General features: G+C 34.4%; 1 protein-coding gene and 1 long non-coding RNA gene across 2 annotated transcripts; one reads left to right on the top strand and one right to left on the bottom strand.

The window, feature by feature from the left end:
- The first annotated feature begins 585 nt into the window (after window positions 1–585).
- LOC147552838 (uncharacterized) lies at window positions 586–3261 on the top strand. Its single transcript, XR_015237901.1, has 3 exons — window positions 586–905; window positions 1586–1759; window positions 2903–3261. It is a non-coding gene; the product is annotated as an uncharacterized LOC147552838 (long non-coding RNA).
- Window positions 3262–18828: 15567 nt separating this feature from the next.
- On the bottom strand, window positions 18829–20954 carry LOC147552837 (ethylene-responsive transcription factor CRF2-like). Its single transcript, XM_086669351.1, has 2 exons — window positions 20625–20954; window positions 18829–20512 (listed from the first exon to the last, which is right to left on the bottom strand). Exon 2 carries the CDS (start codon window positions 20102–20104, stop codon window positions 19052–19054), a length of 1053 nt encoding a protein of 350 aa, XP_086525477.1. The 5' UTR covers window positions 20105–20512; window positions 20625–20954; the 3' UTR covers window positions 18829–19051.
- Window positions 20955–27235: the final 6281 nt, after the last annotated feature.

Below are 27235 nucleotides of genomic sequence, written 5' to 3'. Positions count from 1 at the left end.
TATTTCCTTGTTTCAAAATCCTGTACATTCAATCCAAACATAATATAGTTAAACCAAACAAGATCAAGATAGACAAGAGATGATGAAAACCATACTGAATTAGCTAACAAACTACTTGATAATTTCAATAAGTGTCATAAGAGATCGATAGTTGTTAATCGAGTGCAACATCATAAAAAGTAAAATAAACTAAACAAATTGTCAAGATTCCTCAATGCATGCATTTCAACTACTTACAAAATAGAGATAACAAGTAGATCATGAGAAATTTGGTATGCAAAAGTTCAAGCAAAATCTCTAATTGGTATGGATCCATCATTGCACCAACGTTTACAAAATCCTGTCAAAACGATGAATGAGCATATTAGCACATTTAACATGACAATCTATTATATAAAACAGGTTGAAAAGTGCTGACTGGGACAAACCAGTGGATAAATCCAGCGGTCCGTTCCACATCAACATTAGTATAGACCGTTGGATCTAGCAAAATCTGTTATGTGGCACCCGGGCGCCTATAGCCTCTGTTACTCCTTCCTCTCCTTTCTCCACTTTGATTTCATGTTTGCTCACGGACGCATCTTCTCCACGCATCTTCTCGGTTCACTGGATACATCTCTTCTCTCTCACTAAAAAGCCACCCTGAAATTATATTTCCTCCATCTCTTTTCTTCAGCCATTTTTGTTGGATCGACCGATTTAGGGGTTGTGTGTTTTACTTTTGAGTGACAATTTGTCGATCCATTTTTTTATTGGATCGACAAATTCAGGGTTTGTTAGATTTCGTCTTTTCGATTGAAATCAATGAAGAAGTGCTCATCCAGGGTCACATTAATTTGAGATTCCATTAGTCGTGAAATTCAGTTCGATAGATTGGATGCTTCATTAGATTCCAGTAAACTAAGGTATTTTCTTTCTTTTCACTTTTCACTTTAATTTGTTGTTCAGATTGATCCACCTCAATTGAATTCTCTAGGTATTTCTTATTTGCTCCTCCACTTAAATATCTGGGCCTTCTTCATTGATTTTGAAATCAATATAGTTTCACAAACTGAAAAATTAAATCCCCCGAACACCAAATTATAATGATTAAGAGAGAGAAAGTATCCTTCAACAAAAAAAAAAAAAAAAAGAGAGAGAAAGTACAAAATTTGAATCCACCTACATTGTCTTTTCGCTGCAATTTCTGGGTATTTGAGCCCAAATTGATTTGTTTATATTTACGATTTTGATTATTTGTTACATACATTTGGTTTGGGTTGTCGCTTTCATCTTTCTCTATTTTGGTATGTGGAGTTCCAAAATCCATAGAATGGAAAATGTCTCTGGGAATATTAAGAATCCAAATCGATTTGTTCCATTCTAAGCATCATTTAGCTGACATAACTATTACTTACAACAACTCTATATTCGGTAAAGCAACTTATGAACCTAATTGGAGTAGAAACTTTAGTAACAGTGTGCATAGAGATTTTATCAAACTCTTCTCATTGTTGATGAGTCTGTACGAGTATTAAGAGATGAATATCAGTTGTTTGATTAAATGTGAAAGTAAGCTTGAAACTGACATGGTTTCTTTCATAAGTTTATACGACATGTGATGCAGATGGCAAAAATGAAGGAAAAATAAGCATCAACTACACATAGAGAAACATGGTTGCACAGTCTAAGCTTTCTCTACTTCGTCGGGAAATCAATAAACGTAATAAACTAAAAGAATCAGAGTAAAGACACAACTGGGGATGGGGAGAACCAGAAGGTATTTCCTATACTCATTTTTTATTCGCCTATCTTTTTTCTTTGTTCCTCATAATGCTCGAGTGGACCGTGTGAAGAAACGTTCAAATATTGGAGACCCTTGACTCTTGGAGAACATGAAGAACAGGTTAATGGATAATACTAGGTTTAGAATCGACTTTATCATACGTGTTTATGTTTCTCTACTTATCTCTTGCTTGATTAGGGGTTTTCGACATGGACAAGGAAAGATTTTAATAGTTTTATCTAGGCTTCTGAGAAGTACCGTTGAAAAGATATAAAAAGTACCCCATCTGAAATGGAAGGGAAAACAGAAAAAGTGGTTATAAATGTAGGAGCAAAACATGAAGGTTTAAAATCGACTTTATCGTACGTGTTTGACTAATCTTACTAGGAACAAAACATGAAGTTATAAATGTGATGACTTTAGAAAATGGTACATCCACGCATGATTGACTAATCTACTCCTTAGGATATTGTGCTTTTAATTGAACATAGGTTTGCTTCCTCTAGGTGATTGGTTATAGTACAGTCATTGGTTTACTTATTGAATATTGGAGTTTATGAAATTGCGGGGAGAATATAGAAGGTTAGTTATGTCTATTTGATCTCCAAACTGTTTAACTTTTGGTTTATGAATAGAATTTGGTAGATAACATTAAGTGAAATGAAGAGAGCATTGAATGTAGCAATTGGATTTGTAGCTTGGGATATTATTATGCATACTCCTTCATTTAGGATTTACCTTTTAGCTCTCTGAATTGTGCTAGATGTTGATTAATTTGTGAAAGTAGTTTGTTATAATTGAGGTATTCCATGATTATTTTTCAATTAAAGTAGAGATAACTTTTTTTTTGTTGAGAAAGTAGAGATAACTTATATGCTCTTTTAATTTAAAAAATCGCCTTATTAGCTCCGTTTTATTCCTTGCTTTATGTGATTGAGAAGTAACTTGGCATAAAATATTGTATCTCTCTTCGTTTCCACTTAGATATGATGCATCTGTTTGGAATATGTGATGACAAACAAATGAAATCCTCTTAGCAGTATAGGCGCTAAATAAGGACCATTAAATGAAACGAATTCAGAGAAATGGTAAAACCGAATGCATAGTTAGATGATTGTTTTCTAATTTGTGATACAGTTTTGAGCTAGCCTAAAAAGAAATTGAGCAACTGAGATATTCAGGGTAATTGGTACTTCTGAAAAGATAGAAATTGAGGAAGAAAACATGTTTAAAACTAGAAAGACAAGTATGTGAGACGGTGGATGGGTGCTCCATAAAGCAACACACAAAATACTTCCAGGGTGGGATCATTGACTACTTCAGCAGTGAAAATGATAATGACTCTCGCTGTCATTTCCTTGACTAGATGGATCATAGCAGATTCATACAATATTTGTAAATCTGTACAATCTTATTACATAATTACAAACTCATGTTTAAGGAGTTGAACATGATTCTTATTCAACCTGAAAAAAGATTCCTCGCTCAGAACGCTCTTTTTGTTGAAATTTGCAGAAAGCACGGAATCAACTATATGGAACATGATGTAAAATTCTAAGTTTTGTTAGAGAACAAAAAAAGCAATATAATATGGTTAACTTCTTATATATATATATATATATTTAAATATGATATTGTGCCGGAGGCACGGACTATACCTGGAGATAAAAGTAAGTTTGGATTTGTTCTTTATTCTAAAGTGTCTTTCCAAGTAACAAAAGTAACAAAATCTCTATTTTGTCCATAATCCTACTAAAATCTGTGTATTTTCATTTGAGTTTCTCATTTTGGTTCCTTTTAATGGACAACACATTTACACAATTGGTTAGTATAGTCTAACACATTATGGGTATTGTTGGTATGGTTATTTGTTAGTTTTATGTTTAATTGAAGAAGAAGAAAGGAGGATTTTATTTTACCTAATTTTCTAAGATTGATTTATGTATGTTCTTGGATATTGTTGGCATGGTTATTTGTTATTTTTTTTTCTGTTTTTAGGAAATATTATTTGTAATCGTTTATGTGCTTCATCAATGTCACTTCCTTTTTATATGCTTATATCATGTTGTACTTTGTCTTGAGCCCCAAAGCAAGTTGCCAGTTGGGGAGATGAATTTAGAAAATTGGCACAGTTTCATGTCCTTTTTTTTCTTCATCCCTACTTTCTACTTTATCTCTATACATATCAATTTCGTTTAAATGTTTAATCACCTTCTAAATCTTTTACTGGCTCTTGATTGTATCAATATCCCTCTAATTTTGAATACTATTTATGTCTGTTCATGCGAGTAAGACAAGATTATGATATAACGTTATACAAAAGTCGCCGTGCCGGGAGGCACGGGTTATACCCTAGTAACAACATAAACAACATGAACAGTAACAAACAATCGACCCTAACAACTCTTGCCAACTGGATATGATAAACCCATAGTCGAAAAGACGAAAAATATAACATAAAAAAGAACAAGAAAATGCAATTTAATTTACAGGACGAGGGAGGTAGACCCTTTGCCGTCAGACTCTAGAACCAGACTTTCCAAGTCTCAGCAGAGCATATGAAACCTTCCTTCAATTAGAATAATCAAAAAAGTGTAACACAATGGGGAAGCATGTTCCTTTTTGCATCAGTTTCTAAGTGAAAGGAGATTAAAACAAACATATATACAAGATAAACTTGTTCAATTACGAATCTCAACCAGACGCAATCACTTTCCGAACAAGTTTTCAACCACAAAACTTAATCAAACTCGACAAAATCACAAACACAATCAAAATTATGTTTAAAATCACAAGGCACTGACTTAAATATCACAAATTGGACCATAAGGCCAGTAGTGGTCATTTTCGCTATGGTGATTCTCCTAAGGTTATCTTAGGTTCAAATAGGTGATAGAGAACACATAGACATACCTAGTAGTCAGAACAAAATTGAGGTAGAAAATTCGACATAGATCATATAAAATGCTTCATTCACATTTTATATTGGAATCCAACAAGGTCAAAGTCGAAGAGTAACATATGAAAAATCAAGGTGGGACATTTTTACCTTCAAACACTGATTCAAAAGTTGCATCCTCCTTCAATAGTCATTGCTCCTGTAATACCAGAAAAGTGTTTATAAAACTTGCCTAAACCATATATTCATATATTACATATCCAATATAAATAAACAAGTCTTCAAATATCAATCAAAAGTCAATATTTTGCAATCAACCAACAAAAGCAAGTGCAATACATAAACGAGTTCTAGAATTCTTATATAAATGGGTGGGCATTGGTCTCGGTTCACAAAGGACTAGAAGATTGTTGAGAAATTGAACTAGATGAAACTGAAGAAGGAAACATGCTTACATAGGTTGTGAAGATTCTGAAGTAGATGGTTGTCATTGTTGTTGTTGAATGAGTGCCATCAGTGCAGCCACATCTCTTCCTTGTCTCTCTTGCATTGCACACAGTTCAGCGACTTCCTTTCTGAGCTCGTCATTTTCTTTTCAAAGATTTGTCGCCATTTAATTGTCCTTTGTAACGGCCTCTGTTTACAAACTCCGTTACAACAACCGAAATGTTGGCGCCGGTATGGTCGCCAATTAAAATAGCTTATTTGTAACTGATTCCTACTTTAAGGTCATTATAATTGTGTCTTCAGTAACGGCCTATAGGGAAGCCGTTACAACAAGTCGTTACAAATACTTCGTATTTTTGTAGTATGGGTATTTTCGACAAAGTAGGGGGTTAGGCAGGAAGCTGGTCACAAAGTTGGGGGATATTTGGAAAATAACCTCTTTTTAAATGGGAGAGATCGTCCGAAAATAGAGAAGTACATTTTGGTCATTGGATTAAAGTGTACATTAAAAAGATTAATTACTAGATAGACAAGAGCTTTATGAAAATTCGAAAAAAAAAATATTGTTCATATGATCAAAGAGAACATTTATAAAGATAATGAAATGTGCTACTAACTAACGATGTTAATTTCAATTTAACGGCGTTAAGTTAACTCTAATGATGTTAAACTGGATTTAACGGTGTTGTGACCAAAATACAACGTAACCTTATATTACAGCATGGGATGCTCTGATTGGAATATAATATTTTTTTGTTATTTGTTAAAATTTGGTTAACTCTTTAACTTAATGTTTGATTAAATTTTATTTATGAACAATTAATTATAGTAATAGAAATTTGAACCACAAGATTTTTGGAAAAAAATTCGGTTATATTTGATTTTTTTTTGCTTGTGGTGTTGGTTTAACAATAGAAGATATTTAATTAGTTTTATTTAGTTATTTATGTCCAATAGTTTTTTGAGTAAAATAGAGTTGCGTATAGTAAAAGAGGAGAAATTCAGTTATATTTGATTTTTAATTTTGGTGTCGGTTAGCAATTTAAGACAGTATTTTAATTAATTTTATTTAATTGTTTTTGTCTAATAGTTGTCTTTAGTAAAATTAGAGTTGCATAGAGCAACATCCATATTAAATTGGATACCTACTGAGTATGGAACAAGAACCTCATTTATCACGAGATCTTCACTACATATTCATCAAAATATCATTTTCTTTTGTGGACCCATTGTATATATACATTTGTATGAAAATGAAATTTGGAGAAAAATTTAAGATATAGATAAATTAAACAATGGAAGAGCAAAATGAGATGTTGGAGGAAACTATAACTTCTAAAAACATTTTCACTAATATAATAATATGTTTTCATTTTTATATTCCCTTTTGATATTTGAAATACAAAAAATTCTATTCAAACACATGTGTTTCTTTAATCCAACCCAAGAAGTGAGTCTGAACTTAGATTTTATTTAACTAAATTCTAAGAATCAACGAAGCAAACTTGAATTACTTGGTTGAATCGTTGTGGCAAAACTCGATCCACTATGCTTAGTTGAAATATCGGTAAACAAAAACATCCCAGGTCGGAAAAAAGTTAGGGTTTTAAACCAAACAGCTTACATACATCAAGTTGCAATTCATCAACAAGAGAGGGCTAGCTTCATTTACATCGTTCCACCATTCTCGTGAAACCTTAGATTATCTAGCTTGCTTTGCAAGGTCATCTGCTTAGTACAAATATAATATTCTTGAGTCTCCTTCGAAAATGAGTTGCATCACCTGCATTTGTTTTTTTACTTGTATGTCAACTAGCCTTCTTATGTTGGATCAAATGAGTGATATCTTTTCCAATTTCAGGGTTTTTACACTATTAACTTGATTCGTAATAGTTTCAAACTATTGTCATAATTTTGCGGAGATGTATGTAGTCAACAGATGTATGGTTTTAAAAATGTTTCCACAGAATATGATTTTGAAATCGACTTTCTACCTCGTGAATCCTACTTGTTTGCATGCTTATCTAATATGACCTTATTTTTTTAGTAGGAGAGATGGTCTGAAAATTGAAAAATACATTTTGGTCATTGGATTAAAGTATACATTAAAAAGATTAGTTATTAGATAGCCGTGAGCTTTATGAAAATGGAAAAAAGAATATTGTTCATATGATTAATGAGAACATTTAGAGGGATAATGAATGTGAGACTAACTAATGATCTTAATTTGAATGTAACGGAGTGAAGTTAACTCTAGTTACATTAAATTGGATCTGATGTTGTTAAGTTAATGTTAACCTTGTCAAAGATAACTAAGGGTCTGTTTGATATGGTTATAAAGTTACGAAAATCGTTTTCTGCCGTTTGGTAGGACATTGTGAGTAAGAAAGTTGATTTCTTATGAGAAAAAAAAGTAAGAAAAAAGGCTGATTTTTTTTCCCACAAAAAAGGTGGACAAACTGATTTCCCACGTTCTCCAAAAAACCCGCTCTCTCTCCTCCCGTAAATTTCTCTTCTCAGCATAACTCTCTCTTCTTCTTAACAGATTGCAAGTTCATACCACCATCAATAACCTTAGCCACCTTCAATTCAAACAGCACATACTCTCTCTCTAAAGTCTCTCTCAACCGACTTCTTTCTCTTGATCTCTTAAACGTTCTCTCTCTCTAGCATCTCAATATCTTTCTGAATCTCAGTAAAACCTAGACAAAGATCAAGTTTGTTCTTTAAAAATTTGTACCGCAGAAATCAAAGGTACATCAAGAACGAGACAAGTCATTGGCCCGATTTTTGTTCTTGTTCAATATTTGAGTGTAAATTGCATTTTTTTGTTGTTGTTGTTATGAAATTAAGATTTCTGGAATGAGAAGATCTTAAATTGGGAATCCCTAAATATAGAGTTTCTATAATTTGGAGATTTTGGAAATCAGGATTTTGTAATGGCTAAAATTAGGGTTTCTATATTTGAATGTTTATGAAATGAAGGTTTTTGGAAATGAGAGAGATCTAAAATTGGGAATTTCAGAAATCTAAGTTTCTAAAATTTGGAGGATTATGAAGGTAGGGTTTATGGAAAGGATTAAGAGAATTGGGAATTTTCCTCGAATTAGGGTTTCCAAAATTTGGGAACTTCTAACAGCGCCTCGTATTATCGTCAAGGCGCCCCATTTCATGAATATAAAAGGTGCCACAAATAATAAAATGTGGCGCCTTTAAATATTTTTCTCAAATTTTCTAATGCCTTACCAAACAATGACAAATGCATTTCTAATAGAAAATCTTCACTTTCTTACCCACGAGAAATAAATCGATTTTCTTACTCACACATTCTAATGTATCAAACGGACCCTAAGTCAAAATAACAATCCAATTAGTTTATGACCTAAACTCTAAAATTATTAGAGTGTGGTCATTTCGCATCACTTCACGTGATACAGATATGCAACCCAAATAAAAAGTAACCCTATATTGAACTTTTTTATTTTTTATAAAGTGGTAACGCTGTCTTACTTATTCAACTTGAACGTTACAACACAGAAAAGAGAGATGCAGTCGTGAAGAAAACAAAAAATTACATTCAGTAAAGGAACAGTTTTCTTCATTCCGTGTCTTCGAAAGCTAACATCCTTCTCCGCGATAGAAGTGGAAAAGCGAAGTACTCCGAGGACGATTATACAGTAATGCAGGACCATACCCAACGACGCTCAACCATCTCCCAAATAAAAGGCCAAATAGAGGGCCCTGCGAATCATGACCACCACTTCAAAACCAGATATAGCTCATACCATACCCGAAGAACTAAATGGAGAAAGAAATTCATAGCATCAAAAAAGCCACACAATTTCTTGAAGGCGAAATCAAACGATTCCATGATTACCCTCAAGTATTCTCTCGATAGAGAAGTCATGTCTCACCCCAATCCGAACAGATCGTGATCGAACACCTGGAAACTAGGGTCGCTTACTAAGTATGAGTTGAAAGACTCAACAAAGCCATCAAAATCATGCAGAGGAGCCACAAAGGGTGAAAGGTGAAGTAGGGAACCATAACTGACAAGAAATATGATCATAATTGAGACCACCGTTGTAGTGATAATCAAGTTAGGAGAGGCTCGGAACCATAACAAGAACGAAGATAGACCTATATAGGTAGTGGTGTCCGAGAAATCTGATAGTCCTAGCAGTGTATCAGAATTAAACTTTGACAATTTACCCAGGTCAAAAGGCTTTCCAAACACATAAGGAACCCAGACTCGTTGTAATATTCCTGGATCAAACGACTGGCCCAAATAGTGATACAAATAAGTCCAACTATAAAAGATGATTTTGGGCCACCTAACTATCACAAGGCCGACAAAAAATTTCAACCCAACAACTGAACTCGACTGTGCAAAGGCGTCATACGTGTATCCCTCTAGGTTAGTAATTGCTTTGCAAGTGCCACGTGCACTATCTTCATCCACTAAGCAACTATTGGTTCTGGCGCTGGAGCAAAGCTCAGCCACCATCAAGCCATGGTAGACAAAATCAAACAGGTGAAGATAATATGGTTGATCCATATGTGGGTGTGAAGTCTCCAGAGAAAAACAAAGAAAAACTAAGTGCCTAAACCCAAATCTCCCTAGGGGTTACAACACTAAAAACAGGTAACGTAATTCAAATGGAAAAGAAACCAGATCTACAACTAAGGTGCTAAACCAGGGCCGTGGCTGACAATTTTGGGGTTCAGTGCCAAACTTTAATCGAGGCCCATTTACACAAATTCGAAATAAAAAAATTTACACGCGAAGTAATAAGCAAAATTTGAAACAATTTACCTGTACAGCGTTATAATAAATCATTGATGAGTCCAAATTAATGGTGTTCTTTGTTATTATCCTAACTAAATAAAAGTCTTCTAATTTGTATTGGATTTTACAAAAAATAGAGTTTCGATTTTTCTTTATCACACAATCTAAAATTAAAGTTTAAAAAGATGGATTGATTGAGAAAAATTGTAAAAACAAATACACATTTGAAAGTGAGAGAGGTCTAGAGAGTGAGAGAGTTGTGTGTCATAACATACAAAAAAAAATTAAAAAAATGCTTTTAGTGGGTGTTGAACCCAAGACCTACTATGCACAAACAAAACAAACTTACCAACTGAGCTAGTATTCAACTAATGATGTAATAGTAGTCTTATTTTAGTTCAACAAAAAAAAAATAGTCTTATTTTATTAATTTGTTTAATTAGACGAGATAAGGAACTAATGGGCCCCTTGTGGTGGTGGTCTCAGTGCGGGCGCCCTGCCCACACTAGCCCATCCACGGGCCTGTGCTAAACAAACAAAACCCGAATACATGAAGCTAAGCTAAAACTAAAAACAAAAACGCTAATACATAAGGTAAGAAACTACTCCCTGTATTTTGGGTACAAGGATGCCCTTATCTCCGACTGTTTCCAGCCAAGATCCATTCCTGATGCTTGAAAAGATTTGGATGAGAAAGAGTTGAAATTATAGAAAAATAGAAAGAGACACAAAGGAAGCTTGGTACTGCCTCAGCAAGCAACAAAGAAACCTTCGTCCAAAGTCGATTCAAAGTGATGATTGTTGAAGAAGATGGTTAGATCTAGATGAGAATGAAGAGAGAGGTGAAACGCCCAATTTTTTCTGGTGACGTCATCCTGGAGCGCCTCTCTCCAACATTATGATCGGACTTACCAAATTCAGTTATTTCCAAGTGAACGTGTCTTAAATTTGGAATACCCTATATTAACTAGAGATACCTTCTCAACAAAAAAAAGAAAACTAGAGATACCTAAGTGAAAGGCGCATCCTTAACTAAAAAAAAAGTGAAAGGTGCATCCTTAACAGACTACTGTAATAGGTTATGGTTGCAAATTTCATATTAGAGTTGTGAGTGTGGAACAAAACCTCATTTATCATGAGCTCTTCATTACATAATCATCAGAATATCATATTCTTTTGTGTACCGCAATACCCATTACACACACATTTCTAAGAAAAATGAAATTTGGAGAAAATTTTAAGATATAAATAAATTAAATTATGAAAGAACAAAATGAGATGGTGGAGGAAACTGTAACTTTATAAAACATTTTCTCTAGTATACTACTATGTTTTCATTTTCGTTAGTAAATTTTTGGAGTCACTTACTTGAAACGTTGTGAGAGAGATTAGACCGGTCCAGCTTGCTACATTCATGGTAAAATTGACAAAAATGTGCAAGAGATGTTTTTGCAGAATAGTGAAGTATTGGTTAGCAAACGCATCCCTGGTCGGGAAATAAGATAATAAGTTTGTAACTTTACTCTGAAAACAAAACAAAATTTAGGGTTTCAAAAAAGATAATAAACTTAATCGTATTTCACATTTGGATGTCACACTGTAGAGAATCTACAAATATTGAAAGTACGTCGTTCTGTTCTTCTTTGAGTTATTTTAGTGCACTCCCACTCGATAATCTAAATTGTGAAAATCCCAATTTATGAACATTTCTTTTAAGGTGTGGAAATATTTATTTCACTTTTACATACAAGAAATCTATTTGTTAAATTAAATATAATGAAAGATGGATGTCAATCACAATCCTAGATGTGGTTGTCTTCACATCTCTTCCCATACAATTTGTTGCAAACATTTAATAGAAGCTTCAAGTAGGTTGTGATGGTCATACTTTTAATAAATTTTTTGCAATGGAGTCTAAGGAAATTATGTTAAGGACCCCCCAAGTTGTAATTGGCTTCAGGGGCAGACCGACCTTGGGACCTATGGGGGCACGTGCCCCCACAAGTCCCAACGATAAATTATTTGAGTATTTGAGTGTTTTTTTTTTTTTTTGATGAGAGGAGTATTTAAGTGTGTTAGTATTTATAACTTAAATAAGGAACAATCCGGACTACTTATCACCAAAGACGAGATGCTGTAGTGGTCGTGGTACGGGCTGCCCTACCTTTAGGTTCTGCGATCAATACCAATAGTTCGGGACTCATCTTTTATGTTTTTCCATGGATAAATTCATGTATGCCTCCTAATTTTTACTTCGCTATTATTTTAGATGTATGTTTCTCTATTTTGATCCTCTGTTTGCAGATGTATTCGTGTTTTAGCATTTTTTTTGGTAAATTCTGTATTCTCCCGTTCAAATTGTTAGAGCCATTTTTCTTCATATATGTGTGTGTGTTATTTTTTTTTATTATTTTTCTAGAATGAAATTTGCCCTCTCTCTTTCATTAACTTCTTTATATAATTCGAATGTGTGTAAGGCTACTTATTTATATTGATTACAGTCAACACTACTCATAAGTCAATAGTAGTTGAGTTGGCTTCGAATGAAATTATACTATGTACAGATTACTCGTTCGGATGTCACATTAAGATTTTTTGTCGATTCATAATTTCTTATTATAACTAAAAGTGCCCCCATAAAGAAATCTTTCTAGGTTTGCCACTGATTGGCTTTAGGGCCCTTAGATGATAGCGCCGACCCTGGTCGTAGGTGGCACCATGGGCCTCCAGCTCATTATGGAAATGATAGAGTGCCCGGCTATAATGCCCAGAAAAATGCCCAAATTTTCTCATTTAGAAATAAAAGCGGTCCACACCGTAGTCAAATTTTGAAAAAACTTTGTCCTTTAGTGAATTCCACGTCAGCGTCAGCTGGGCACACTTTTGGACACCGAGCTGGACACTCTAGCAACTCCCGCTCATTACGAGACTCATCATTTTGATGCAGTGCTTCTCAACAGAGACATCTTCTCACATCTTGGTGTTTATTGGCTTCCTTGTGGCACCCTGTCTAGCAAAACACCATCTCATGAACCATCCAATCTAGTGAGGTGATTATAACCTTAGCTTTCCCAGCATGACTACAAAGTCATAATCCTTTCCTTTGATTGCACTTGGTCTTCTCTTAAGAGAAAAGTCCACGTGAGAAGGTGAGAGAGAATAGTGATTTAGTATAATGACTGGATTTTCTTTATTCATTGTCAATTCGTTAGTAGTTCGTTGACTATAAATTTAACATGTGGAATGTGGTATCGGAGCAAGGCCACATACCAAGCCACATGTGTTCGTGCTCCACATCACTTGAAAAGAATAACACGTTTGTTGTGAGCGGGCAGTTGATTTAGTAACCAATAATATAATGTGGATATCTCCCCTCATTGCAATTGTTTTGAATCGGAAAATCACGAATTCAACATTTTGCTCTATTTTGGCTGTAACAACAAATCAAATTCCTTTACAAACTTCTATTAATCTTGAAAGAAACAAGAATTGAAGAAAACTGTTACCGAGTTTCTTTACAAACTGTTACCGAAGTCCGTTAGTTTATAAGTACCCCTCATTAAGTTTTGTATATCTGCAGACTTACACCTTATCAAACACCTCCATCTTTATTCTCTGACAAATCTTCTAATTACTGCATTTATAATTACCAATGGCGCTAATTACAATAATGAGAGGATTTGGTGATGCTAGTAATGGATCTGAGCTAATAGGAACTACTGATGTCAAAAAATGGTTTTTCGTTAGATCAGCATGAAATAGGGAGTTGATGCATGACAGCCTCCGTTATGTTTGAATCCTCCGTTAAGTTGCGGCTTGATCAGCTCCGAGTTCCTGCTTTCAGCTTTGCTTATCTTTGCTCCAGCTTCTGGCTCCTGTTCCTCGCTCCTTGCTCCAGCTCTTCGCTCCTGTTCGTCTGTTCCCGAGGGGGGAAAACCTGCAAAGGGTTCGAAAATCGCTCTGACGCTCAAACCAGTCAGAGTGCTCTTTGCAGTAAAAGAATGAATATTGATTGATCCTTTTGGGCGCGAGTTATGAGAACTCTGAGTTTATGGTGATCTTTTTTGGGTAAAGAGATTGTGTCCTGTGAAGGACGATGTAGGGGCCTTTTATAGGCGATGTTAGACCGACTGTGATTAGTGGCGGTGGTGAGGCAGTCGCCGTCAAACCGAAAGGAAAGTTTCCTCCCTTGAGTATCTAGGATATCTCTCAGAGTCTATCCCGGATCTTTGATAAATGGAAGTTCCTAAGTACAAGGATTTTCCGTAGATATCTTGTCGGTGTGATAGACTCTAAAGGAGAAATTTCCTCCTTTAGATACGTGGAGTCCAAGCTAGCTTAAACACTTCGAGATGTGTGTCCGACTGAGATCTTTCTAGAAGTTTCGGTATTAAGCTGATAGGTCGCTTGACGCTGTTGCCTCCCCAGTTCTGGGCGTAAGACACTGACCGAACCTGTGTGGACCCCCCTCACTCATTTGAAGACCCTAGGGCTGATCTGTCCATGCCAAGGACGTCTTGCAGGGATGGTTTCTTCTGGCCGACCTCTCAGTTAGGGGAATATTCGGTGGACCATCAGGAGCTCAGCAGTCCTGCTGCCTTAAGCCGGCTTGACCTTGTTGACTTCAGGTCTGATCTTGATTCTTCAGACGTTAGTCAATGTCTGGACATTTTATGCATCATCAAGAACCAATTGTAGATTCAAGTCCTCTTAATAATTCGATTTTTTTCTGATGCTATAAGTAGTAAATGGAACTATAGGAGACCTTGCTTCATTCGTTTTACTATTAGAAGAGAAAAATTTGAGAAGGCGAAGTAAAATTTACTTCTTTTTGAGATCTCAAATTGAAAACGTGAAGAACTATGGAAACTAGTTATATCGTTTGGAATTAGAGAAGGTCATAAATATGAACGAGCAACTGAGTGAAGATTCTTCGCACGAGTATGGATGATGATGATAACGATGAACTTGACAGGCTCCGAATCGAGCTAGCACTGTGATGACATAAGTATAGATTATCAATTAATTCTTTCTCCAGATTGGAATTCTTAAAAAAAAGACTTATGGGCTCATAGGGTTATTTGTGCCTATTCCGTTCCTGTATTAATATGGATTTGGCACAATTGTGTCATTAATAAAGAAAAGTATTGGGATTTTTGTGAATGTAGCTTGATGGTAGTTGGTTTGAAGTTAGTGTCGTCGTGTAACCAGAATTGATGAAGGAAAAAAGGAGGAAAAAGAAGAAGAACCATCTGATGAAAGTGATCAACGACTCACTCCAACTAAGAAGAAGAAAGTGAGAAAGAATATGGAGGGAAATGGTTTCGAAAAGAAGGATAAGTATGAAAAGGTCTTCAACTATAAAAACCGACTAAAAATATATATAACGGGGGTTAAAATAAAAATTGGTCCATCTTTGGAGATCATTTAGTGATTTGGTCATCTTGAAAGGCCAAAATGGAGTTTTTTTTTTTTTTTTGTTGAAAGCCAAAATGGAGTTAACTCTTCAAAAATATACAGTATATATCTCTAGATTCGGCCAATAAGAAAGAGGGACCTATGTGGGGGGATATTGGGGAACAGAGGGCAAGTTGGGTGCAGCAGAGCTGAATGCACGCGGCGAATGGAACATCCACATTAAATTGATGAGATCTTTTGAACACAAAACACAACAACAAACAAGATTTCATTTTTACCTTTTTCTTGCCCTAGATTTGCCCTATTGATACTTTTTTGAACAAGTGGGTGAGGATGATCGGGGAAGTTCATTGACACACACCTCTGACCTCTCCTCCAATTATAGGGTCAAACTGTCAAAGGGTCAGACACCATCACCACTGACAAAGTTTTAGTTGTAATAGAAAAGTACTATTACAACAACAATTGAAGGGCTAGCTAAGCTGAATCTGCCTACATACATAAAGATTCTTGATATGTGCCTAAATTAGTATATACTTTTGTTTCTTAAGGAGTTAGATTCAGGTTGTGTTAGACTTTTTTTTTTTCATTGTTATTATTGTCTGATTATTCTTTCTTTTTTTAGAGGTATATTTTGTCTGTTTAGGCACAAACCTAATCTCCAAGTGCTCATCTTTCTTTGAAATTCAAAATGTTGAATATATAAGCCCATCCAAAATATGTGTGAACAAATTATGTGAGCTTTGTCAACCAAAAACTGACTAATGTGGTTAAGAACTAGTACATAGGAAGTTCATTCTTACACGAAGCCAAGGGTTGGGTCCACCCCCTCATTAATAATTATGTCGATCCACGATCTGATGCAGTGAACTACATTTTTCATAAGTGTTATTTTGTAACAATTACCTCTACTCATTGTAAATTAGTTCAGAGACACGTGTGAAACCAGCTTTGGTTGAGTGATAACATTTGTCTTTCTCCTTTTAAGTAGATCAAAGATGGAATTTTACTATTCTACGGGAAAAAAAAAACGTAGGAATATTTGAGTTGGATGTACACGAACTAATAAAGAGAGAATCAATTTCAACAACAAAAGGAATGAAGGAGTACTAGTTATGCAATGCAAGTTGGTTCTAACTTTGAACCTGTTCCCACCCATCTTATCCAAAATCCTGCTGACTGCACCTTGTACAATGTCCTCTTATAGCAACCCTGAAGAGTATCTGCCGGAAACTGACATCACCCCAGGGTCCCCACCCACCCATAAATACACATTTCCGGCCATTTATTTACTTACTTGCATGAATGTGACATGAGAAAAATCCATAACACTCAGAATGTTTTTGGAAATTTGGAAAAAGGACACAGACTTTAATTAGTGAATGAAAATGAACCAGCTCTTGTGACAGAGTCAGACAAAATTTAAGAGAGATAAAGTGAGAATGAGAGATAGACATATGTAAATATATATATACATGTATGTATTTAATGTATGTGTGTGAGGTCACTCTCCTAACCTAGTGAAGTTCCCAGTATATATCTATGCTCTGCCTTTTAGATTAAAGTTTTAACTACAACTTTGAACTTCTATATAAAGTTTTGTTTTTCCCTCTCATTCTCACTCTACTCCATATCTATTTCAAATTTCTTGATATCCATGTCTGTAAATCTCTTACAGACTATGAGAGACCAAGATTGATTGTTACCTTTGTATGAGGTTTCACTGCTACTTCAAATAAGCTAAAAATATAACTTACACATTCCTACTCAATAGATATGTATGTGTACGAATATTGTCAAGTCTATTAACATATCACGCTTAATATATTTATTTATTTTTCTCTCTACATGTATATATAGCCCTCTCACATGAGAGAAATCCGCAAGTACTGCGACGTGCCTAACTTAGTAACTTGTAGTTGTAGCTGACCCACATACAACCCTAACATGTGAAAGGGTCGTCACCTCGTTTATACTATACATATGACATATATATCCTCTCTCAACAAAATTCAACTTATAACACTAATGATAATGAATCTAAAACATCTTACCGGGCTTCCTTAGGACATATGATAGAAAAACTCTTATCACAATAATAGATTGACCCTTCTTGTGTCTGATTTAGAGCTAAACAAAATGATTCCTAGGACAAAGGAAACCATATGCATCACAAAATGAATATTTAACAATAAACAAGTACTACTAAATATATAAAAAGGATTTCCGACACAACCCATAATGATTTCATAATGATGTTTATTCTTGTCGTCTTCTTTATATTTATTTTCATTATCGATTTGCAACCTTAAAAATACGTAATCCCGTCGGATTATATTCGTTTGGGGTATGTAAATCGATCAAGTAGGCCATGCAGGGGATTGATGTAAGAAGCATGCCTTTCATGGCCTACCCACAAACATAATCCTTTCCTATGGGCCTTAAGTCTTCTATGGGCCCATAAGAGAGCCGAGTCCATCATAATTCTCACTAGTTAGCTTCCAAACAATGTTAAATATTTCTATGGATCTTTTATCAAGACAAGGTGATCATTAAAATTGCTCACATAATTTGTTCCATAGCATGATGTGCCATCAAATTCTTCATGGAGTTCTGACATCTCACCGGACCAAGTTTATATACTATTTATTTCGCTTCCCAACTCGATGGTTAATTGTAACAAAGGAAACTTGAAATATTGAGTCCGAGTTTTTATAACAGTAGTTTATTTTAATGTCTTGTAATGACTTCGGTAAGGTCAAATATGTCATGAATGTCTATAAATTAATGAATTACGGTAACTGTCATTGTTAAAAACATCTTGGACATTAAAGATTTTTTAGGCCATAAATGAGCATTAAATTCATTAATTCCTATCACGTATTTATACTTCCACTAAGAAGAGCAAAGGGAATTTTAGTCTTTTTCGAACGGTAAAAAGATGAGAATATCACTCATCTTATACGAAGAGTGCTCGAGTGAGTGTACCAAGAGTCCCCTACCAAGCCCGTATACAAAGACCAATATGAGCTACCCATTACCCCCCCAAACCCGTCACATAAACTTTCAAATAAATCGCCACGTGACACAAACGCAACTTGCGCCATCTTGTAGGAGTCGTCCACCGTGTCCCTTTTGTCGCCTTTTTGTACGTATCTACAAGATACTGTGCCAGCTGCCATATAGCTCAACAACCTCACAAAATAAATACTCCTATATTGTTTCTCTTTTTTTTTCTTGAAATAAAATGTTGGAAAACCAAAATATCGTTAAATAATTAGGGAAATTCGTCACGAGGGCCGTACATAACCGTTATTTTAAATTCCCCTCGTGAGAAGAGAAAAACGCTTTTCTCACATGTCACAGTGCCAATGTGTCAGCGCAAGTGTGTGAGTCAGTTCATATATATTTACTAAAATGCCATAAGATATTTTTAATTGAATCCAGCTGGATTTCTCTCGTACAACTAAACTTCCAAACAAAAACATAAGGAAGTTACAAAGAAGAAGCTTTTACCGTCTCATACCGTTAACTTTAACGGTGAAAATTTATTATTATTAATGTGTATTTGAATAAAACAATAGCAATAACTGAAATAAATAAACTCGCCGACATTTCATTTCCGTTACAAAATCTGCCGATTTACTGGCAGGGAAATGAAAAAAAAACAAATAACTCCCACTCAAACAAATCAAAAACTTGCTAGGACGATCATTTAAGTAATAAAGTGAGTTTAAAGACTCAATAGAGGGTCTTGAGGAAATAAATCGCCGATTCCAGAGAAAAAATCGGAGTTATCTTGAAGAGGATCGTCAACTTGAGTCAATGATGTTTCAATGTCCATATTGAAGTAACCACCAAAGAGAAACGGATCATCCATGTTATATTCATCAAAACACATTTCCGATAAACCAGTACCGTTATTTTCACCAAGTAACTCTGGTATTGATGGTGGTTTGAAATCCATAAAATCATTAAATATCGCCGTTTCTTTATTGAAAAAATCGCCCAACCCATCAGTTGTCTTCGTTTTCTGTGCTTCTTCTCCTTTTTCTTCAATTTTGATGTTGAATTCATTAACCGGTTGTTGCCGGTTTTGGGGTTCGGGTTCTTCTTCATTGGAATTTGTGCTGTTGAATCGAAGAACAGAAGTTGGAGATGATAGATTATGGTGATGACGATGATGAGATTCATCTGTTGAATCACCACCGGACATTGCCGGCTCAGACGGTGGTGGTTGGTTTTGAGAGAAATTGGTTAAAGCATCTGGTCCTCGTATTCTAATCGCTGCCTCATCATAAACCATTGCCGCTTCCTCGGCGGTTTGAAAAGTACCTAACCACAACCGTACACCGCGAACAGGATCACGAATCTCAGCCGCCCATTTTCCCCAAGGCCTTTGTCTAACACCACGATACTTCTTAATACTAGACGATGACGACGATTTTTCTTCTCCTCCCGCCGGTTTTTTCTTCCGATTAACAATTCTATTCATCAAGGCTCTGTTATTACTGTCGCCGTTATCTTTTGGTAAAGAAGAAGAAGATTCAATACTTATCTCAGTTATAAACTTTTTAACTCTTTGACGGTTAAATAAACTCTCTTCTTCACCACTTGAAGAGTCAGTAGCGTTTTCATCAGTAACTGTAAACCGAACGATTTTATTCTTACTTGATATTTGACCGTTGGATGAATTAATCAACGGTTTTGAGAAATACATCTTAGTTGAGTTTCGATGCTCTGTGTATTTGATCGGATTTAACAAATCTTGGTTCATTTGTTCCATCTTTGAGTGAATGAGTGAGTGATTTTGTTTCGTCAGATTCTATTATGTATTCGCATTTGATGTTTGAAAAGTGAAAGAAATCAAAAGTAACTTTGCTCAAAGATAGTATTGGATAAGAACTAGAGAGAGAAAGTAGATGGGAAAAGTGAGACAAATTCCAGACTAGAGTACTAGAGGAGAATAAAGACGATTAAGAGCAGAAGACTTTGAGAAAACGTTAAGGACAAGATTTACGCAGAAAGAGAGCAGCTAGAGAGAGAAACACACACAGATAGATAGAGAGAGATTCTAGAGAGAGAAAGAGAGTTAATATATGTTGCTTAAAGATTAAACAGACAGAATAAATTTCTCCTAAAAGAACTGATTGAAGAGAATGAGAAATTTCAACGAAACTTCATCAAGAAATGCCTACAAAAAAATCATCAAACAAAGAAACTTGTTTCAGAAAAAAGAACACACGGATGAAGAATCACTTTTAAGAGAAACTTAAAAAAAAAGGTAGAAGTAAAATTATCTTTACCGGAAAAAAGGAATTCAGAAAGAATCACACCACCAGATATGAGAGATAAGGCTATAAAACCACCTAGATTTCCTTCGCTAGAGCTTCTCCGCCATTAATAATGACTTTTCTCAACTAGATTCTAGCTATAAGAAAAAGGAGATGAATCAAACAAGTAGACATAGGCTAATTTTAGAGAGAGAAATGAACCAGATAGAATAGGGGCGAGTTTTAGAGAGAGAGAAAGAGGGGTTTTAGAGAGAGAGAGAGGGAGAAAGAGGGGTTTTAGAGAGAGAGAGAGGGAGAAAGAGGGGTTTTAGAGAGAGAGAGAGAGAAAGCTTTGTGTGTTTTGAAAAGAGGGAGAGAGAAAATGGGGTTTTAAAGAGAATCCCAACCGCCGTTAACGCTAATAACAGAGTAGGCGCTGATTCATTTTACTAAAATGAATTTTATAGTAAATATTTCTCAATAAGTTATTTTACTTAAATATTTTCCTTTTACAAAATATTTACCTGAAATTAAAATTTATTTAAAAGGGAAACTAACAAGAATTTCAAGATTCTACACAATTTCCTCATCGAGCTGCCGCATATTTTTAACCGTAGAGATACTGACACGTATGCAATGGGGCCAACGAATTTATTGATGGACGACCACAATACTCTCATTTGACCTGTGATTCCTATTGCTTGGTCAAACTTTCATTTTAGTTTTTATATACACTTTAATCTTTACTTTACTACTTTTTGCACCTCTCATTTTATATATTTCTTAGATTATTTGCCTTCTACTTTCAAACTCTAATGAATAATTTCATATGCTCTCTTCGGTAAGTTATTTTGTTTCCTATTTGAGTTATATTTTTTGCAAAGTTTTATTGATATTAATTGTTTTTATTATTTAGTTTCGAACCGTTGTTGACAACACTATTATTTATAAGAGTGACTACGGTCAGTAGTAAATATGTTTACTTAATCTATTATGACTATATCATAATTATTTTAGAATAATTTGTCATCCGTGTACAGTTTTCAAATGACATTTATTATTATGACAAATAATAAATTCAAAAGTGTTCTAGAAACAATATGGCATAATTAGTAAGATTATGGTTTACAATTGCTAATATCATTCTTAACATTTTTCCACATTTAAACTTCTCAAATAGGAAATCAAATCACAAATACAATTCATTTTCTTTTGGTGTATATCACAAAAAAAAAATAGAAACACAGGCTGGCATGCATCACTACACTTCATCCCATCAAAAAATTGAAAGATTAAGTGTGAGTTTTTTTCGCACATATGTTGTATATATTAAATTATTGATGGACCGGTCTGATCATTTCACTAGATTGACCTTCCATATTGATCAAGTCCCACAAAGACCCTTCACAAGATATTGTCTCTCCATCCTTAACCCTAGGGACGACATTTTTCCATCCGAGACTAGACTATGGTAAACAAGAGTTATTGCATGAAATTTAAACTTTTGTCTCTATAGTTAAAAAAACAAACATGTTATCATTCAACTAAAATAAGAGATTATCTACGGCCAGAGGATAATTTTAATGACCTCTTCACCAAGAGTTACTTTTAGAGACCTTAAACAAGGAAGTGAGTCATGCTTTTCTTTTCAGGTGAAAAGGTTGAAAAAATGATAAAGTCCCTTCCGACCTTACTCCCTCGTACACCATCATGCCTACGTGGTAGATAAAACTATGGGTGTTTTTCAAAGTTCACACCCTTGCAAGGAGTGAAAATGAAAAAATTCCCCCTCGTTTTATTCTAATACGGTAGACAAGGGGAGTGAGGTGGGAGGGTAACCTATCACGATTGAAAAAGGTTAGAGCATGTAGAAATGAAATCAGTTTTAGTTTAAAGAATGTCTTATTACTAAAAAATAACGGTGAATTTGATGACATGGGTGTGTAGTCCAAATCCTTTGTGGAACATGGATGGCTCCACATAATGATAGTTTAACATATGGATTTTCGTATACAAATTGTTGTTTTTTGTTATTCACAACTACTGTTATACACACTGCACCAAACACAAGTAGTTTTAGTATACACACCCAATGTTATGCACACTACACCTTCGTAAATTTGGCCTGAATTTTTCGCCAAATATTTGTTACTTGGAGGAAGAGACAACAACAAAAAGTCATGAGAGATGTAGTCTTTCAAAGTGCATGATAAATGGTGTTTTCAATTGGTTTTACTAGAAGGTAAATCACTGGAATCCCAGTTTAAGTTTCAGTTGGTCTCCTTTCTCTAACCGTCCACGAGGGTTCATGGGTCAAAACCGTCGTCAAGACTCAAGGGTTTGGTAACCCATCATTGAGGGTTTCCATTACCTTTCTCTACTATAGGGAAGGAGAGAGAGATAGACTTTCCCGACGAGGAAGAGATTAATCTAGAGAGTGTCGTGTAAATAAATTTGAGTTAATCATAGTAAATTGACGTCCTGTGTATTTGTAGTGTCAATAACCCAAAGTTAGATGTAGCTTTTATTTTCCCATATACGAAAAACACATCAAACAGGTTTATGATAGATCTATCATCCACGTGACATTACATTTTGAATCCAAAGACTGATATTCAACCCTAATAGGAGGACTCCCAGTATGTTCCTTGGTGCACTCTCCTTAATAGGACAAATGATATTTTAGTCTTTTTAAAATGTGAAAAGACGTTAAAAAAGACTAAAATACTTCTTTTTTTATTAGTCACCTAAGCAATGAGGTACACCAAAGAGTGCATGTGATCAGTTTTATTGAGAAATACTAAAATCGCAAAGGATTTTGGCAAAAAAAGTTGTCTAACTGATGTGGCGGTTGTGATTTCAAATTTGACTAAACTTGATCCGTTGAGAGTTGAATATCACAACCGCCACATTAGTTGAGCAATTTTTTTTTATTAAAATCCTTTGTAATTTTAGAGTTTCCATTTTTTATATTGTTTTGGGTCTGTTTGTTGCTCGCTAGTTTATTTAGTTATAGATTTACTTATAATATCACTTCAATTATAGATTTACTTATGAAACCAATCGCTCATATTTTCTCACGGCTATTAAAGGCTTTTTTTATCGTGTGACCCAAAGACACGTGATTAGCGTAATACTTTCCTATTTTTGTCATAGAAAAGATCGAGACAATCATATAAGTACTTTAATGCTTACATTCAAAAGAACGAAAAAAAAAATTTAATGCTTGTTATCTGGTAAAAAATCCTTAATCAAATTACCAAGTTACAAAACATAATTAAGAATTGCCCTGTAATATTACAGATTACTAGGGGATCTATATTGCTCAAATTTTGGAGGAATCCGACTTAAGTAATACACTAATTCCAACAATTCGCGTAATTAAAATAAGATTCTTCACTGAATAACAAGGGGTGATCTCACAAGTTTAACTTCGAAGTAATAGATGTTTGTTTGCTTCACCAGGTCAATATTGAATAGATTCATACTCCCATGGACGATTCAGGATACAGAGTTCAGACATAGGGAGTGTAAGATTATCCATCAAACATTTTAAAGACAAAATGTTTTATAGACATCACAAGATATTGAGTTTGTAAACAAAATATCTTAGAGACTCTACAAGACATTAGGTTCATAAAGAAAAATTCTTGTAGACATTTCAGGATATTTGGTCGAATCACAAAATGTCCTCAGGATATTTCAGGATAATGAGTCCATAGACAATATATTTGTCCAAGACATTTCAAAATATTGAGTTCATAGACAAAATGTGTAGTGGATATTATTATTATTATTATTATCTCATCATTAACAATTTGTGGACATTTATTATTTTAATATTGTCGTTAGTATCGTATCGTATGAAATTAAATATTCTTATAGTATTTCAAAATATATTTTCGATATTCGTAGATATCTGTGGATATCTTTGAACATTCATGACCATTTGATAATATTTATTATTTTAAATTTTTTTGGACAAATTACTTTAATATTATTATTGTCTTGTGATCTTATCATATGAAATAAGTTTTTTTTATTATTAATATTATAAAATTATATTTTTTTGACTTTTGTAGTAAACATGTTGAACTTGTCTTGAAATGTCCGTTATTCTATGTCTCAAACGAATAATGTAGTCATTTTAGGATATTTGAAATGTCTGTAACGAATAATAGAGACATTTCAGAATAATAGAGACATTTCAGAATATTAGAAATGTTCCACACAAATAACACAAAACTCATTTCATGGACTGGAATATTATCAGCAACTCAAAAGATCAAGGAGGATTAGGTATCAGAAATCTCGAATATGTAAATGATTCATTACTTTTTTTTTTTTGATGAAAGAAATGATTCATTACTTGCTAAAATAGGTTGGAGACTTCTGAATCAACTAAAGGCAATATGGGTTATGATCCTTAAAGGTAAATATTATCATAATGGAGACTTCTGGACTAGTAATGGATCGAAACCTCCTACTTCTTTTTGAAATTCTGTTTTACATATTAAAGAGACTATGCATCAGAGCAGTTTATGGTTAGTAGGGGATGGATCAAATATCAACATTCTATCTGACCCATGGATTCCAAATACTTTGAACCAAATACCACAAACTATTATGGATCTACCAATACAGATTCAGAGGGTCTCAGGTCAAATCAATCAAGAAACTAAGACTTGGAAGCATGATATAATAAACCAGTACTTTGAGAATAATACAACTCAAGCAATATTAGACATTAATATACCTCCGATCCGAAACCAGGATATGCTTATATGGAAAAATACCCCTGCAGGTATCTTTTGTACTCTACAGTGAAACCCAAGTATACTCTTAACCAAAACATCAGTAATTTTCCTTGGGCTAAATTATGGTTGAAAACAGACATGGAACCCAAGATTCAACTTTTCATTTGGAGGCTGGTTCACAACGGTTTGACAGTTTTAAGTAATATAACAAAGATAGTTCAATTGATTAATCAGACTTGTATTATACTAGAGTATATCCCGTGCCCTAGGGCACGGACACTTATATCAATCAATTGTTACAAAATTTATTTTATATTTTACTGAGAGAGAGAGAGAGAGTTTTGTTAGTTATTATTTTTTGGTATTATTTTTTGTTTCTTTTCTCTTAAATTAGTTATTATTTTATTGAGAGAGAGATTTTAATTTCATTCTTTAACCCTTGAAATTTATTGTGTTTCTTTTTTTCTTTAATTAGTTATTTCATTTCTAAGAAGGAAAGGATTATTGTTTTTTAAATAGGTAACTTTATTTCTACGAAGGACTATATTTTAAATTTCGAGAAGGGCTTCTAGACAATATGCATAATTAAATAAGGATGTTTGTCTCAGTCATCGTTTTTCCTTCTGTTTTATATAATAGATATTTTAAATTTCGAGAAGGGCTTCTAGACAATATGCATAATTAAATAAGGACGTTTGTCCCAGTCATCGTTTTTCCTTCTGTTTTATATAATAGATGTTTTACTGATCAAGAAACCATAAATCATTTATTTGGGGAATGTCAGAAATTCTACACACTGATACAACAAGCAAGTGAAGAGATTCGAAGACATGCAACAGAAGATCCAATATCAACTCTAAGCCATTTACTCAAACTAGGTGAAAGTAAAAATGAAATTTGGAAAGAATATACTCATCTGATCTAGTTCTGGTGGAAGGCTAGAAATGATAGACATTTTAATGGAAAAGCAGTAGATATCAGATCCATTCTTCATCGAACTTCTCTTGTCATAAGGAATACAAACCTTCCTTCTTTGATTCACCATACTACAATGTATTAATGCAGGTACAAACTTGGACACCTCCTTCAACATGACAACTAAGAATAAATGTCAGATGGATCTTATTGGACAACACGAGCTTCGGCTGGTGCGATGGTAAGATCGTCGACCGCTGAGGTGCTTGATCAAAGGACCAGTAGTTTCTCACCTCTCTCTCCTCTCCATAGTGAACTTCAAGCCTTCAAATGGGGGATCGATTTGGCTGCTGATTTAGAGTTCGAAGGTTATATATTGGAAGGAGACTCTATTACCATTGTTGGATATCTGACGGACGGCTTGGATTTGGTCCTTTGGAGGCTGTTAGATGATATCTTGGCTCTACGTGAAAGGATACAACAAGGGCACGTGTCCGTGAAGTATTGTAACAGAACGTGTAACGAGTTGGCACACGTGTTGGCCTTATCTTCCAGTCCTTATAACTAGCAAAATGCAAGTTATAGCCTTTAGTTAACTTTGCGTTACTTTTCGGTCCCTTCTTTAACTTTATTTGGACTGTTTATGTAATCTGCTTTATTTTGTATGAAAGGTTTAATTCCAAAAAAAAAACACATCCCCTTAATAGAAGTCTCGCATACGTGAAGCCCAAAGTAGGAAAAACCGAGTCTTAATTAGTTACAGTATTGCCAACAACTAGTAGCCCAGTTGGTAAGTACATCTACTCTGCAATGTTGGATCTCATGTTCGATCACATAGAAGTGCAAATGTAGGAATATAGTTTCTGTGGGCTTTTAGGCCATTAGTTTCCATACATCAATGCCTTTGTAGTGGCAGTCAATATTCCTAAATAAAATTAGTTATAGTATTCAAAAATCCTAAGTTTGAAAAGA

This window comes from Eschscholzia californica, unplaced genomic scaffold (genome assembly GCF_041429995.1).
Source record: "Eschscholzia californica isolate CP2 unplaced genomic scaffold, dmEscCali1.0.p SCAF_3, whole genome shotgun sequence".
Classification (NCBI taxonomy): Eukaryota; Viridiplantae; Streptophyta; class Magnoliopsida; order Ranunculales; family Papaveraceae; genus Eschscholzia; species Eschscholzia californica.
Note: the sequence above shows the minus strand (reverse complement) of the source record. Positions and strands in the feature narration are given on the sequence as shown.